General features: G+C 45.2%; 2 protein-coding genes across 2 annotated transcripts; one reads left to right on the top strand and one right to left on the bottom strand.

Annotated features, from left to right (window-relative positions):
• The first annotated feature begins 772 nt into the window (after positions 1-772).
• LOC125508114 (ribosome quality control complex subunit NEMF) lies at positions 773-8,894 on the top strand. The gene is made up of 14 exons (XM_048672703.1): positions 773-968; positions 2,140-2,252; positions 2,347-2,443; positions 2,546-2,670; positions 2,846-3,449; positions 3,595-3,780; positions 3,914-4,207; positions 5,091-5,243; positions 6,008-6,162; positions 6,371-6,476; positions 6,598-7,539; positions 7,627-7,708; positions 7,956-8,312; positions 8,409-8,894. The coding sequence occupies exons 1-14, from the start codon at positions 864-866 to the stop codon at positions 8,600-8,602; spliced, it is 3,513 nt and encodes a 1,170-aa protein (XP_048528660.1). The 5' UTR covers positions 773-863; the 3' UTR covers positions 8,603-8,894.
• LOC125508115 (psbP domain-containing protein 1, chloroplastic) lies at positions 8,845-11,890 on the bottom strand. The gene is made up of 3 exons (XM_048672704.1): positions 11,630-11,890; positions 9,460-9,881; positions 8,845-9,319 (listed from the first exon to the last, which is right to left on the bottom strand). The coding sequence occupies exons 1-3, from the start codon at positions 11,820-11,822 to the stop codon at positions 9,098-9,100; spliced, it is 837 nt and encodes a 278-aa protein (XP_048528661.1). The 5' UTR covers positions 11,823-11,890; the 3' UTR covers positions 8,845-9,097.
• Positions 11,891-16,092: the final 4,202 nt, after the last annotated feature.

Here is a 16,092-nt window from a genome sequence, read left to right as displayed (position 1 = left end):
AAATATTCTACGGATCAATAATTCTATTTGTGTTTCTTTCTAGGCTACTCTCTGGGAAAAGCTAGAACCATAGAAAAACAATTGCCTGCTAACAGGGATGTTTTTTTTTGTCAGGGATGTTTTTTTAGTGAACAAGCAACCTAATTTTATCATTTTTAAAATCAATTTAATTTTAAATTATTAATATTTAAAATTAAATTGATTTTAAAAATGATAAAATTATTAATATTAGAATGTGTCAAGAGAGGGCGGGGTAGACCGAATTTGACATGGGAGGAGTCCGTTAAGAGAGACCTGAAGGATTGGAGTATCACCAAAGAGCTAGCTATGGACAGGGGTGCGTGGAAGCTTGCTATCCATGTGCCAGAGCCATGGGTTGGTTGCGAGATTTTATGGGTTTCACCTCTAGCCTACCCCAACTTGTATGGGACTAAAGGCTTTGTTGTTGTTGTTGTTGTTGTAATATTAGAATGTAACTTGATCCATTGCTAATCCAGCCACAAATTACAATTCAAACTGTGTTAAAAAAATACAATTCAAACTTCTCTAGCAAAAAGTACAATTCAAACTGTAATTTCAGTGGCTAGATTTGCAATGGTAAGCAAAATGGGCCAGCGGCCGCGCTACCCAACGAGACAGAATCATATCAGAGGCCGGGCCACCCAACGAGAGAGACGACAATATGGGCCTAAGAGAGGCATGCGTTGGCACCTCTGTAAGCCCAAGACAGCCCAGTGAGTGAGCGCACACTTGAGACTTGACAACTCGACGCGACGAGTCGAGGTCGAAGGCAAAGGGAGAAGAGAACCCCCAACCTCGGCCGCAAGGAAGGAAGCAGGAAGGCATCGGCTGCGGCGGCGAAGATGGTGAAGGCGCGGATGACGACGGCGGACGTGGCGGCGGAGGTCAAGTGCCTCCGCCGTCTCATCGGCATGCGCCTCTCCAACGTCTACGACATCACCCCCAAGGTCGGTCGTCCAGTCCCCACGCCGCATCCCCGCTCCCCTCCCAGCTCTTCCGCTTTCGTCAAACCCTAGGTGCGGAACACTAGCGGCATAGCCGGCCTCCCGGGGAGGCGAGTAGATACGGCGCACGACGATTAGCTTGGGAGGCTTGTGTAGGTTTCTACGTGGCTTCCCCGGGGGCTGTGCTCCGATTTGGCGGTACTTGGATTGGTACTGGAAGGCTTTGTGTAGTTCACTTTAGCACTGGCGGGGTTCCAACGAACGAATTACTCTATTTGGAAATGAATCTGAACAAACAGCCGGGGTAGGATTGCTTAGCTGATGGTTATTCTGCCCTGATGGCGATTCTGGGTGCCGTGAGGTTACCTTGTGTTGGATGTGTAAATATTTGATTGTCTTAGTCTCTGAAAATTCTGTTATCAAAATTGCCAAATTGGATAGATTCACCGTGCTATTTGCCGCCAGGGAGGCGAGTAGAGGTAGATGCGGCGCACGATCAGGTTGGGAGGCTTGCGTAGGTTTCTACGTGGCTTCTCCGGGGGCTATTCTCTGACTTGGCGGAACAGTCAGTCGGAACTTGGATTGGTACAGGAAAGCTTTGTGCAGTTCACTTTAGCACTGGTGCCACTAGGTTCCAACAAACAAATTACTCTATTTAGAAAGGAAATGGGACACACGGTTGGCGTAGGGTTGCTACCCTGATGGCGATTCCACATTGCTGTGAGGTTGCCTTGTGTTGGATTGTGTAAATATTTGGTTGTCTTAGTCTCTGAAAGTTTTGTTGTGAAAATCGCCAAATTGGTTAGATTCATGGTGCTTTGTGCTGTCTGTCGTGTTATGCGGGCTGCCGGTACACATTTCATGCAATTCATTGGGATATTAGATTGTTGTGTTGTCTTCCGCTTTTAGAGGACCAATGTTTTTTTAATATATGCTGTTTCTGCGGAGGAACTGCTGGCAATCCAGTGCATCATCTCCTTTTCTGGAATATATTTGCTTCTGGTGGACCAAATGTTCTTTTTAAACTTACCTGTTTCCACCAAGAAACTGCTGGAAATCAAGTGCACCATCTCTCCTCTAGTGGAATGCATTCAAGCTCTAGCAATCTTGCACACCGTATCTGTTTTTGATATGTACTGTGATGTTTTACATAAGCCTTTTTGTGCTTGTACAGACTTATCTTTTCAAGCTGATGAACAGCAGTGGAATCACCGAGTCAGGGGAGAGTGAGAAGGTTTTGTTGCTGATGGAAAGTGGTGTCAGGCTGCACACCACTCAATATGTTCGGTGAGATGCTGCTCACCGTTGTTGGTATATATTTATCTGATGCCACTGTTTCAGAACATTAATGTACAAATCTCCTTTTGTCCCTATTTTTCAGTGATAAGAGCACCACACCTTCTGGATTCACTCTCAAGCTGCGGAAACACGTTCGTGGCAAGAGGCTTGAAGATGTTCGTATGCTGGGATATGATAGGGTACTCCTCACATTTCATTTGCTCTTGAATATCCTTTGAAGTTAGTGGAATTGTACTTGCTGAGGGTTCAGCCGTTTAATGATGTCTTTGTTTGAACTGCAGATGATCCTCTTTCAATTTGGACTTGGCAGTAATGCACACTTTATCATTCTTGAGCTGTATGCACAAGGAAATATCATTCTCACAGATTCGGAATACACAGTGATGACACTACTACGTTCTCACAGGTTATTGTCTAATTCGTGCAGTACTATTTTCGTTCTCACAGGCTGTTGCACAAGTGAGGACTTAGGACAAAAAAACGTCGATTATATGTTTGCAATCCGAGAATTTGATTATTCTCTTAAATTCTTATGCTTACTGTTTGTTTATTATACTTATCTTCTACTGTAAAACTTCCAGAGATGACAACAAAGGATTGGCTATCATGTCACGGCATCGCTATCCAGTAGAAGCCTGCCGTACTTTTGAAAGGACTGACTTTACAAAGTTAAAAGACACACTGAAGCTGTCTAATACAGTCGATGATAAAGAATCTTCCCAAGTTACACCTAGTTCAGCTGATGCTCAGCAGCCTTCTGAATGCGCCAATGATGGAGTGCCTGCTACCGATAAACTGGAAGAACCAGCTAATAGAACAGGAAAGAAGTCTGCTGCAAAATTTAAGCAGTCAGGTTCAGATGCTAAAGCCAGTAATGGCACTCAATCAAATAAAGCTACTCTGAAGACACTTCTTGGGGAGGCATTGCCTTATGGTCCAGCACTAGCGGAGCATATCATATTAGATGCTGGGTTGCTTCCAAGTACAAAGGTTGGGAAAGATCCAGAGAGCAGTCTTGATGATCATACTATTCAGTCTCTAGTAGAATCTGTTGCAAGGTTTGAGGACTGGCTTGTAGATATCATTTCTGGCCAAAGGATCCCCGAGGGGTACATACTCATGCAGAATAAGATGACCGCAAAGAAGAATGTCACACCATCAGAAGGGTCTTCTACTAACCAGAAGGTGTATCTATTGTTATTCCTGTGTTTTTTTGTTTTGTTCATTAGTGATGTCCGTTGCAGACCTATATTTAGGTAGCAGTACATTTGCATTTGATATGGTGGATTCCATGTCAAGGTACTTACTATTTTATTGTTCTTGTACACAGGTATATGATGAATATTGCCCTATCCTGCTGACGCAATGTAAGTCAAGGGAATATGATAAATTTGAGACATTTGATGATGCACTAGATGAGTTCTACAGCAAAATAGAAAGTCAAAGGGTGAATCAACAGCATAAAGCAAAAGAGGATTCAGCAGTCCATAGGCTCAACAAAATAAAGTTGGATCAGGTTCCCCCACCTCACTCTCCAATGCATGCTTGCAATCAAGTTCATAATTTGCTTGAGTTTGATTTCTATTTGGAGAATTTTATTTCCTTGTAAACATGCACTATTTACTCCGCTGATGCATTCTGCCATGCAGGAGAATCGTGTGCATACATTGAGAAAGGAAGCAGACCATTGCATCACTATGGCAGAACTAATCGAGTACAATTTGGAGGATGTGGATGCAGCAATCAAAGCTGTTCGTGTTTCCCTTGCAAATGGAATGAGTTGGGAAGCTCTTGCTCGCATGATTAAAGAGGAGAAAAAGGCTGGAAACCCAGTAGCTGGTCTAATTGATAAGCTCAGTTTTGAAAAAAATTGCATTACTCTACTTCTTAGCAATAATCTTGATGACATGGATGAGGAAGAGAAAACTGCGCCTGTTGAGAAGGTATGTTCCACAAACAACTAGCTTGTTACATATACATTTCCTGTGTCATGAAAATGCTGTTTTTCTTTGAACACCTGAAATGTATCTTATTGGCAATGTTGGTCTATGGGGTTCACCTAAGGTGTCATATGTCAGAAACAGTTCTATTTGGATTATTGAATTGTCGACCCCTGTTATTTTTACTTGTGTTAGCGTTCCATTGATTCAGTTTACGTTCTCCATGCTGAACTGCTTGAGTAATCTCCTCATTTATCCACCTTAACTTGAATGACGTGAAGTTTCTAGTCTTGCAATTCTTTAGGCAGCCAGTTTTACTAAGTTGTAAGTACATATGCCTATGGAGAGCTGCCCGCTGCTCATCAACACTATTTTACTCCCACCATTCCAAAATAGATGAAATTTTATTGCATTCTCGGATTCTCCAGTGAGCAACTCTGATCATTAGTCTTGGTATGAATGTAAGTAAATAAGTATAAAAAATGTTGTGAAACTATTTTGATGACAAATCTAATGGTATAAATTTTGTTTAACAAATCTAAATAGTTTATCGTTAAGTAGCCATCTAAGATAGATAAATTTGAGCATGCTCCTAGGACGTCATCTATTTTGGGAAGGAGGTAGTATTAATTTATTGTTATGTTGCATGAAAAAATCCCATGAAGATTTATTTCGTAATTGAGCAACTGAAGATTGATTGATGGAGAGTTAATGTCTTACACAAAAAGGGCGCATCAGCATGCAAATGAGGGGGCTAATTAGATACATGCTGCATGTGACCTTGCTTGCAGATTGTACCTGGATTTTACTTGTGTGACTCAGTTACCACTATCGCTTTCTCCATGTTCCCGATTTTCATAATACACTTTTGTTTCATTTCTTTTAGGTTGAGGTTGATTTATCACTTTCAGCACATGCAAATGCTAGACGGTGGTACGAAATGAAGAAAAAACAGGAAACCAAACAAGAGAAAACTATCACTGCACATGAGAAAGCTTTCAAAGCAGCCGAGAAGAAGACACGTCTTCAGCTTGCTCAGGTTTCTTACTTACAGCTGTACTGTGTACTTGTATGCATTACCAAGCAGAAGTTGTATGTTAACATTTTAGTTCTCATCAGAACATGTTGATTAAGTTTTCTTTATAAGTGCATAAGCCTGTTCAAACCAGCCTCATCCTATATCCTCCTCTTGAATGACAGGTTTTCTTCTTAGTGGAATATAAATGAACAAATAAAAAGCTTTAGCTGTCATCTAAACCACTCATTCGTGTACGTTAGCCTGTTTAGTGGTGTCATATGCTGATAATATTATGCTCTTACTAGCAAGATGCCCGTGCATTGCACGGAGCGTCAAGATGCATTTTTTTTATAAAACACATGTTGTGATTGACCCATGCGGAAGTAATCCCATGTGTAAAAACTAATGATATCTCGAGAAAGAGAAGAGATAGGGTGAGGAGGAGTGTAAAAACCCATGCGGCCACCATGCCAGATTGTTCCAGAGGTTTCCTTTTTTAATTGCTCAACAATGAGGTTGTGGGAGATAAGGATGAACAAGGGAAGGCCTTATCTGCAAATGTGGAGAGAGGTGCGGGTATCTTTTTGCAAAATTGCCATAGTTTGCTTTCTATCCGTCAGATATAGATCAAACGGTCTATCTTGCAAGATGGCAGGCACACCATCATCACCAACTCGGTTTTTTATAAGAGTAGAGATACAGTAATAATTCCAATAATCATTGTCTTGTGTATATTATATTAAATTATATTATATTTAAGAACCTTCATATCATGACATTTTTAGGAAAAAACTGTGGCTGCAATCACTCATATGAGGAAAGTTCACTGGTTTGAGAAATTCAATTGGTTTATCAGCAGTGAAAACTACCTGATTGTCAGTGGCCGAGATGCTCAACAAAATGAGTTGGTCGTCAAGCGGTACATGTCTAAAGGAGATTTGTAAGTACCCCTGTTAGTTATCACCCATTTGTAAGCTTATTGCCAGATTACCAGTGCATTGTTTTTCTTCTGTCTGGTATTTTGCATGTAATCGATCATCAAAACATTACTTGATGGACATACCTCATACGTTTTAAACAGCAGTGCTATGCTTTTTATTCTTTGGTTTTCTTACAGAAGCTATTGGCTTATATCCAATCTTGAATAGGTATGTGCATGCGGAGTTACATGGAGCTTCCAGTACAATAATCAAGAACCACAAACCTGACAGTCCAATACCACCCTTGACATTGAACCAAGCAGGATGTTTCACAGTGAGTCAAATATGTGATTATGTTATCACGCAGTGTGTTATGTGATTATGTTATCACGCAATGCTTTTGAAGAGTGAGTGTTCATATAAATTAGGCCAATTGACCATGAGCTTTTCTGCAGGTTTGCCACAGCAAAGCATGGGATTCAAAAATTGTTACAAGTGCTTGGTGGGTGTATCCTCATCAAGTTAGCAAAACAGCTCCCACTGGCGAGTACCTCACTGTTGGTAGTTTTATGATCCGTGGCAAGAAAAATTTCCTTCCACCTCACCCCCTTGTTATGGGCTTTGGTATCCTCTTCCGTTTGGATGAGAGTTGCTTGGCATCTCATCTAAATGAAAGGAGGATTAGGGGTGAAGATGAGGCCCTTCCAGAAACCGAAGCAGAGCCTCGTCTAAATGAAAGGAGGATTAGGGGCGAGGATGAGACCCTTCCAGAAACCGAAGCAGAGCCTCAAAAGCAGCAAAGTAATCCTGAATCGGATGACAAACTTGCTACTGACAATGAGATGAGCAAAGGAACTCATGATAATGAATCAAGCAGGGATCATACTGGCGTTCACCAGAATGATGATACCAACCATTCTAATCTGCCTAATGTGGATACCGCCGACAAATCTCAACAAGTCGCTGAAACGAAAGCAGTGGAAAACAGTGGAACTGATGCTTCCGTTTCATCTCGACTAGAGGATCTGCTTGATAAGAGTCTTGGTCTGGGCCCTGCCAAGGGGTCAGGTAAAAGCTCTTTGCTTGTCAGCAGTCTTTCAAGTTTAGGAGAAGACACTGATGATCTTGATGTGAAAAAATCAATGGTAAGAGAGAAACCATATGTATCAAAAGCAGAGAGAAGAAAACTTAAGAAGGGTGAGAATGCCTGTGAATCTAGTGATCCTCAGAAAGTTGTCAAAAAGCCAGATAACCCACAGCAAGAAAAGGGCAAGGATAATACAAAGGCTGCTAATCCTAAAACAAGTCGTGGACAGAAGGGCAAGCTTAAGAAGATCAAAGAGAAGTATGCAGAGCAGGATGAAGAGGAAAGAGAAATCCGTATGGCTTTGCTTGCGGTAATAACACTACTGACACTTTTTTTTCCGTTGCACTCTTTCCTCCTTTTGTCATTGGAACTGACAACCTCCTTCTCCTGATACTAGTCTTCTGGAAAGGCTTCACAAAAGGACAATCCTTCACAGGATGGAGAAGATACCACTGCAAAACAATCAAAACCATCAACTGGTGCTTATCACAACTCTCTCCTTATTATGGTTTATTTGCAATTTTGTGCTTATAATTCTACACCATACCATAACTATGAGGACCTGTGCCAAACTGCCAAGGTCATTAATCATCTTCATTTGAGACAAGATATCAGTAGTTTGTTCATGTTGTTCCCAAATACTGAACTGAAATGATTGGCGTGAATTGCAATCTGTTAGTGGCTATTCTTGTCTCAGCTGAGCTGTTATTCCTTTTACCCTGTCAGGCGAAGACGACTCATTAAAGGTTTGTTATAAATGCAAAAAGTCTGGACATCTATCTCGTGATTGCCCTGAAAGTACATCAGCTGTTGATCCGACTGATGTCAACGTTGGTAGAAGCAGAGATGGTATGGATAGAAGTGCTACTCCTGTTGATGGCAGCATTGCCATGGATGAAGATGATATAAATGAACTTGGTGATGAAGAGAAAGAAAAGTTGATTGATTTGGACTACTTAACTGGAATTCCAGTGGCAAGTGACATTTTGCTATATGCAGTACCTGTATGTGCACCTTATAACGCGTTACAGACATACAAATATCGTGTAAAGATCACCCCAGGCACTGCAAAGAAAGGAAAAGGTATCTTCTACTCATTCTTGAACATGGAAGTAACAACATTTTGTGCATCTTTTCATTCTTTTGGGGTGTTCTGATCACTTTGCTTGTTGGTTTCAGCCGCTAAAACTGCTATGAGCTTATTCATGCACATTCCTGATGCCACGAACCGTGAGAAGGAACTAATGAAGGCATGCACTGATCCTGAATTGGTTGCTGCGATTGTTGGAAATGCCAAAATCACCGCACCTGGCCTCACTCAACTGAAGCTGAAGCAGAAGCAGAAAGGGAAAAAGGCTGCGAAAAGTAACTAGATTGAAACCACCATGACAATGCACTGAAGTTTTGATCCACTGCTGTCTGCAGAACGCGTGTAAATCCTGTGGTATGATCTGTCTGCGCTCTGTAGAAATCATGTAAATCCCGTGATATGATCAGTTGAGGCATAGGCAACAAATACACTTGCATATAAGGTGTTTTACACCTTGGCATTTGAGAGGCCAGGGGCCGGTGCAACAGAGACGGCGGCCTAAAAGAGCAAATATACACTTTGTGGTGTTACCTTGAGAAATCTCTGCCTCAGTAAACTCTCAAATTTCATCTCAATGTTGCATACTCTGTATTTTTATGCGCGATGTTTTTTGACACTATTTTTGCTACTATAATACAGCACACGAAGTACATGTAGTCCCTTATGCAAGCCAAGGAAAATTAAACGATAGTGGCAGGGAATAAAGAATGGCGTCGGCTATACAAAATTCTGTTATCTCCAGGCAAAACATTGCTCGCTGCTGCGGCACATTTTAGCACTACGCTTGTATCTTGTTGACCCTGAAGGAGTCCATGACTCTCCTCAGGTCTCCCTCTTCCTCCGAGAGCAACCGTTCCGGCGTCTGCAGCCGTAGCGCATACAGCTGGTTGTTCTCGACGCCGAGGACTGTCAGGTACCGCCGGTCCCACTCCAGGCTCTGCACCCTGTCTTTCGGCATCACCGCTAGCTCATTGTTGCTTGCGTACGACTTGATGTTCACCTGGAAAGCAGACGCATCTTGATTCTCATGATGATTTGTGCAATTCAGAAGCAGGGTCCAGCAAACAGGGTAGAAATATAAGTCAAATCTACTTCTTGATCACAGCGGACTATGATATCTGCATCGACTATTTGATTTACCTCGACCTCGTAGTAGAGCTTGCCATCGTCGGCGACCTTGGACGACGCTGACAAGACATTCGACTTGCGTCGAACACCTAGTCTGGTCGACATGAACTCCGTCAAATACTGCTTCAGAACTCCCTCTGCAGCCTTCTCAGGGGGGCCTAGGTCCTCGACCGTCTTGTACGTTGACGAAGAAGGGGATGATATGTCGACGGACATGTTCACGTCCAGGAGGACCGGATCTCTGAAGAATATGTCCGCGCCAGCTCCTTTGACCTGGATCCAGCCCTTTGGGTATATGAAGGAGTAGCCGTCAAATGTGTCGATGTACTCCCTGAATGCACCGCCGGTGGTCTCAGCTAAGGTGATCTCTCTTGGTCCGAGAAGTAGCACCGTTGAAGCGGATAGCAGTGTGGATAGTACATTCCTCCTGGGAACTGCAAAAATATTTAGTTCACTTGCAGTTTGCAAACAAATGTAGTTTGATGACATGCAGTAGTGATCATGGAAACAAAAGAAGCTCTTCAAGAATTGCAAGTTTGCTAGTATTGTTTGTGTTTAGTACTTTGCGTATTTGGCAAATAATGCAGATGCATATTATTATTAGCACATGTCAGGCTTCAGAAAACAGGTGGCAAATTCATGAGTAACAATAAAGGTATTGATGATGCCGCTGTCTGAAATTAGTCTCTACTACACTCTACAATAGTTCACTGGTTTACTTGTCAGCATTTAGTACACAGTAAACAAGAAATTCTTAGCTCTGCCAGTGGCACAGTGGGGCGATGTTCTTGGAGTGAGCCATGGACTCCAGGATGACAACTTTCTACTTTGAAAGGTAGAACAGTGACACAATTGGTACGTTCAATCTGTTTTACGCATAAACTTTGTCTGATTGCATGACTTTCTACATCAGGACTTCTCTTCAAGCTAACCAGTTTCTGTTCACATCAATCCTATCAGTACTTACATTGTCTGTAGTGTGGATTTTAGCGACAGCAAGCCTTCAAAGTATGCAATGTGTCAAAACAAGTCTATGGAAGACTTGTACTCCCTCCGTCCGGAAATACTTGTCCTCGAAATGGTTGTATCTAGACTTCTTTTACCAAAGTTCAACAGTTTGAACATCTCAACTGTACGGATGTTTTGGAGATTAGCTCTTGTGCACCGACTTCCAAACCAGTGGTCTACTTCGACAAACACAGGAATATCTCCATGAAAGCGGGTTCAATCTGTAATAGTCTCTACTCTCTACATACATTTTGTCTGTTTGCATGACCTCCAAAGTGTGCATGCATGCATATGAGCATTTTCTTCTGTACCATGTTTCTTAAAAAACAGTCATTGCGGAGAAAAATATTTTTCATGAAAGCGGTGTACTACCAATTTGTAGTCTCTAGGTACATGTTGTCTGTTTGCATGAACTCTAAATAACAGGTCATTGTAAAGTTCATAACTAACGAATACTAAAACTGTCCCCATCAATGCGGAGAAAAATGAGTGTTAGTCTTGATCAATTCCACAATAGACTTGAGAGCCCTTGTTGTGTCATTCTTCGTGGTGAATCCAATCACAAGAAGGCTAATTCTAACATCAATATGGAAAATTTCACTAGCCCAGCCCATCAAATTCCACAATAACTGACAATGCTGTCTATAATTCACTGAAGTAGTAAGCAGGAACTCCAGAACGGCTGGAAATTAAGGAGTGTATGCCTCGGAATGAGCAAAAACCGCACGATGAAACAACAAGAGCGCAAGACTTGGCAGGAAGCGGCAACACTGCTAGCTGGCAGCAGTTAGTAGCTTTCAGGAATTACTGTGACTTGCTGGCAGCTAGCTGGTAGCTTTCGGGGATTACCATAACTTGCTGAGGAACTATACAAGAACACAATAGAACTCGTGCGTCTTGGAAAGTGCTGCGTGGAGTAGAATGTCAAGGCTCAGGAACATTCCATCCGTCGGAATCATGGAAATTCGACATGAATCTCAAGTCTGGAGCAGAACCGTCCATGGGAAGACTAGACGTCCAAGTCGGTCAGGTACCACCGTATCAGGAGGATAGGTGCACTGCGGAACCTAACATAGAGTACTGACCTCGTGCGACTGAATGGAAAACATGGATGAATGCATGGGTTGAATTAGTATGCTACTACCAGTCTACCAAGCAGGCTAGGTATCTTTACCGGAACAAGAAGCGACCACCCGAGTCCGCGCAGTGCTGGTGCAGCAGAACGGAGGAGGACGGCCGCGGCGGCTAGAAGAGCCGAATTCGGGGGCGAAGGAGAGGCCACAAGCCGCCGGGAGTGGGAGGGTGTGGTGGCCCGCCTGCCGGCGAGGCGTCGCCGGGAGGCCGGAGCAGCAAGTTCGGGATGACATGGGGATGGGGGCGTTCGCAAGTTCGGGATAGGGTGGCAGCTACATGAATGAGCCATCTTACATGCATCTGTCCGTCCATGTGGCATCAGACGGCGGGGAATAAACACGATTCACACATTTCTTATTCAAACCCTACCCTATATTTTTGCCGCGCTCGCTATTTCTCACACGAATGTTTTCCTGGCTCATTACATTCGATTTACTTATCAAACCTGATGACCTGAAAAGAGTGTTTTTTTTTCGAAAGAAGACCATTTTTTATTGAACCTTGGACCATAGACATTGTTCTATGGTATATATTAATAACCCCGCAAAAAAGTATATATTAATAAATAAAGTGTATATACATAAGGCAAGTTCCAATGCTAGATCTCAAACAGACACGAATTTTGTTTCTTTTTTGTTCGTTTGAGGCAAAAAAAAATGACAGACGAACAACGCCGGACAGGCGGAAGATCATGGTACCCAACGCAAATACCCATCCCAAATGGACACTTAAACTTTTTGGAAAAATAAAACAGAAAAATGCAGCATTGCCGCCCGCACCTGCTTGCGCGTCGGCCGCTGCCGCTCGCCACGCCTCGCTGCCGTCCTCACATGCCCGCCGCTGCCGCCCGCCACGCCCCACTATCGCCCGCGCCTTCTCGCGCACCCGCCGCTGCCTCGCCATGCCTGCTTGCGCGCCGGCCGCTCGCCACGCCCCGCTGCCGCCCACGCCTGCTCGCACGTCGGTCGCTGCCGCCTAGGCCTGCTTGCGTGCCCGCTGCTGCGTCGCCACGCCAGCCCCCGCACCCGTGCCCGGCCGTTGCGCCATCGCCCTCGCCCGGCACCCGCGCCGCCTCGCCCCACCTCACCACCCGCCTGCGCCGGCCGCCCTGCTTTCCCACCTACTCGCTCGCGCCGCGCCCTCTCTCCCTGCACGCGCCTCGCCGCGCCCTCGCGAGCGCTGGGTCACCGCTCGTCGCGCCCCCGTCCATGCTCACCCGCGCCCTCGCCGGCGCTCGGCGTCTGCTCGTCGCGTGCCCGCCCATTCTCGCCGCGCCCTCGCCCATCGCGTCGGCCCGCCCGCGCCGCGCCCCGCGCGTCGCTGCGCCCACAGCGCCAACCACCGCACCCTAGCGCCGGGATGGCCGCGGTGATGCAGCCTAGCGCTGGCCTTCGAGCTCCTGTGGCTGGAGGTGACCCCGGCATGGAGCATACCTGGCCAAACGGGCCGGCCCAGCACGGCACGGCCCGGCCCATCGAAATCGTGCCTGGCCCGGCACGGCCCGCCAGGGCACGATTACTATATGGGTCGTGCCGCGCCGGCCTGCGTGCTACGCCCTCAGGCCCAGGCACGACCCAGTTAGTAAACGGGCCGGCAGGTTGGCCGTTTAGCATGGTGGGCCGCATATTTTCAGTCTATTATTTGACGCACTGAGCGTTTTTAGCCTATTTTTACATGTTAGGCCATATATAGATGTATAAAAAAAATAAAAAAACTTAATCGTGCCGTGCCGTGCCGGCCCGCGTGCCCAGCCTCCAGGCCCAGGCACGGCCCAGGGCGTGCCGCGTGCCGGGCCCGACCCGTTTAGCCCGTGTCGTGCCTGGCCCAAGGCGGGCCGTGCCGGCGTGCTCACGGTCCGGCCCGAAAAAACCGGCCCATTTGGCCAGCTATAGCATGAAGGACTGGTGCTGCTACTCCGGGTCTGGGCGACGGGGTGGGGTGGGGTGGTGGGTGAAAAGGTGGAGAGAGAGAGAGCGCGATGGGTGGGGTCCCTTTGTTTCGATGACAGATGGGCCACCACCAGGCTGCAACACCACGGCCATCCCGGCCGTTTCGATGACAGATGGACAGACGCAGCCGGACACGCAACGTCCGTTTTTTGTCTGCTTTGGGCCCAAAGCCAGACCAACTTCAGACTGGGAATGGAGCAGAACGGACACGGGCCAAACAAAAAAGGGGATGCTCCTGCGCATTGGGACCCTCAGTCTGTCCGTTTAACCCCAAACGGACACCCACGGACGATTTGGGGACGTGCGTTGGAGTTGGCCTAAAGAAAGAAAAAGAGAAAAAAAGGTAGAAACTCAACCAATGCCCTCTCCAAGAAACATTAACAAAGAATTACAGATTATTATCTATCCAGGCCTAAATATTCTGAGACTTTGCTGGTTTTGCTCTGTAAGAAGCAGCAGTGAGTCCCTCTTTGAGATAGTACTTCCAATTCGGAGTGTGAGGAGCTGCCTTCATGAAGATCTTATCATTTCTGACTAACCAACTCCCCCAACAACTCACGATAATAATATCTATGGCAAAATATTTTTTATTTCACAAATATGTAAAGGTTTCGTATCTTTTCGTTGATAGAAGGAGAGTGGCACAACATGGGATTACAACAACTCACTAAGCCATGTACATATAGAGGCATGGAAGTGAGCTCGGAGAAACCTCTAAGATTAGCCCTCTAGGATGATGTTTTGGACTCCGATGGCACCGGCCCTAGCCCACAGGGGCACTTCATCTTTGATGTTGTCAGATAGGCGGGAGATAGAGGGCTGCTCGCCGTCGAAGATGCAAGCATTCTGGTGCTTCCAGAGGCACCAATCGGTGAGGATGATCAGGGAGGCCAATCCTTTACGCACCGGGGATGGTGATCGGTCGCAGGATGCGGCCCACCGGGTATAGAAGTTGGCGTCGGTGCTCGGTAGCTCGACGGTTGACCGAACCCAGCCGAGTATCTCATGCCAAACTTGGCGGGAGAAAGAGCAACCCGCCAGCAGATGTTGCATAGTTTCCTCATGTTTATCATAGAAGGCGCAAGAGTCCACGTGCGGTAGGCCATGACGAGCGAGGCGCTCAGCTGTCCAACAATGATCTAGCAGCGTGAGCTAGATGAAGAATTTGATGCGTAGCAGCGCCCAATGCTTCCAGGTGAGCTGCCAGTGTGGGTCTTCGTAGGCACCCAAGAATAGTGTCTAGTAGCACGAGCTTGCGGAGTACGTAGCTGACGTGGTCCAGTGCCACCGCAAGCGATCTAGTGAGTCGGAGAGTGTAATGTGGCACACGCAATGCCAAAGCTCCACGCACTGAACCAAGGCGGTCGGGCCTAAGGCACCCTGAATGTCTTTCACCTCCATGGCAAAATCTCTTGGCAGAGCTTGGAGGGAGTTACACATTTCATCGTAGCAGGAAATTCCCCGCTTCCTCTTAAGCAAGAAGTTCCAACATTCTCTAGCAAAAGTGTAGTCCCAGAACAGATGCATGAGAGTTTCTTTAGTCTTATCATCACGGAGAACACAATTATAGTCATCTATGTGCATAGATCTTCTATTCAACATATTCCTGGTATTGACTCTATCATGGAGAAGTAACCAGAACAAGAATTTGTGTCTAAGTTGACATACACATTTCCAAAGCCGATTGAATAAGCAATGAGTCTAGCAAGGGCCTTTGATGCTTTATACCTTTTCATGGAGGAGTAAATTGAGTGTTGCAATGTTTGCATCCATACATCTTTCCCTGCATGCACCTCTAGCATAGCCATCTCTGTAGTGAGAGCCAAAAATTGTTGGTGGGCCTGGGTGGATAAAGGTCTATGAAACAGACCCTCCAAATCCTCCAAAACTGTAACATACTGAAGATACACATCAAAATTGATACAGTAGGAATAAAGTTTTGGATAGAAAGACTATAAGCAAAGCCCATTCCATTTATCTGACCAAAAAAGGATAGTACTGCCATCACCAATAGTAATCAGAGTATGTTGCTTGTATGTGGGGACTAATTTGAGAACAACTTTTCACCAAAAGGATCCCACATGTTTATCCTCAGGCATAGTAGTGGAGTAGTAGGTTTCCCAAAAACTGTTGACCCATGGCATGTCATCCTTGTTCAAGAATTTGTGCAAAAAAATATCATCAATAGAGTTTGGTTGTGAATAGAGACACATAAAAAAGAAGGCCATTGCATAGATTTAGGGAACCGGGGCCTCAAAGGTTCACAACACAACGAAACAAACATAAACGGTACAACTATAAGGTATCCAAATGACATAGTACAAACCCTCACATGAATTCATAGCTCATAAGCCACACACACACACACACGTAGAGGAGACATACACCACAACAATGGTGACCACAACTCAAGCACGTCAGTCGCCGGTCGTACTTGCTTGTATTGTCACAACATGGAGTCGAAGTGTTTGAGCCAAAGCATCAACTGTTGATGAGTCTTGGATCTTCTTTCTTAAAGTTGAGTACATTAAAAGGACAATAATAAAACAACCAT

This window comes from Triticum urartu, chromosome 5, assembly GCF_003073215.2.
Source record: "Triticum urartu cultivar G1812 chromosome 5, Tu2.1, whole genome shotgun sequence".
NCBI classification, from domain to species: Eukaryota; Viridiplantae; Streptophyta; class Magnoliopsida; order Poales; family Poaceae; genus Triticum; species Triticum urartu.
This window is presented reverse-complemented; position numbering and strand designations above follow the sequence as displayed.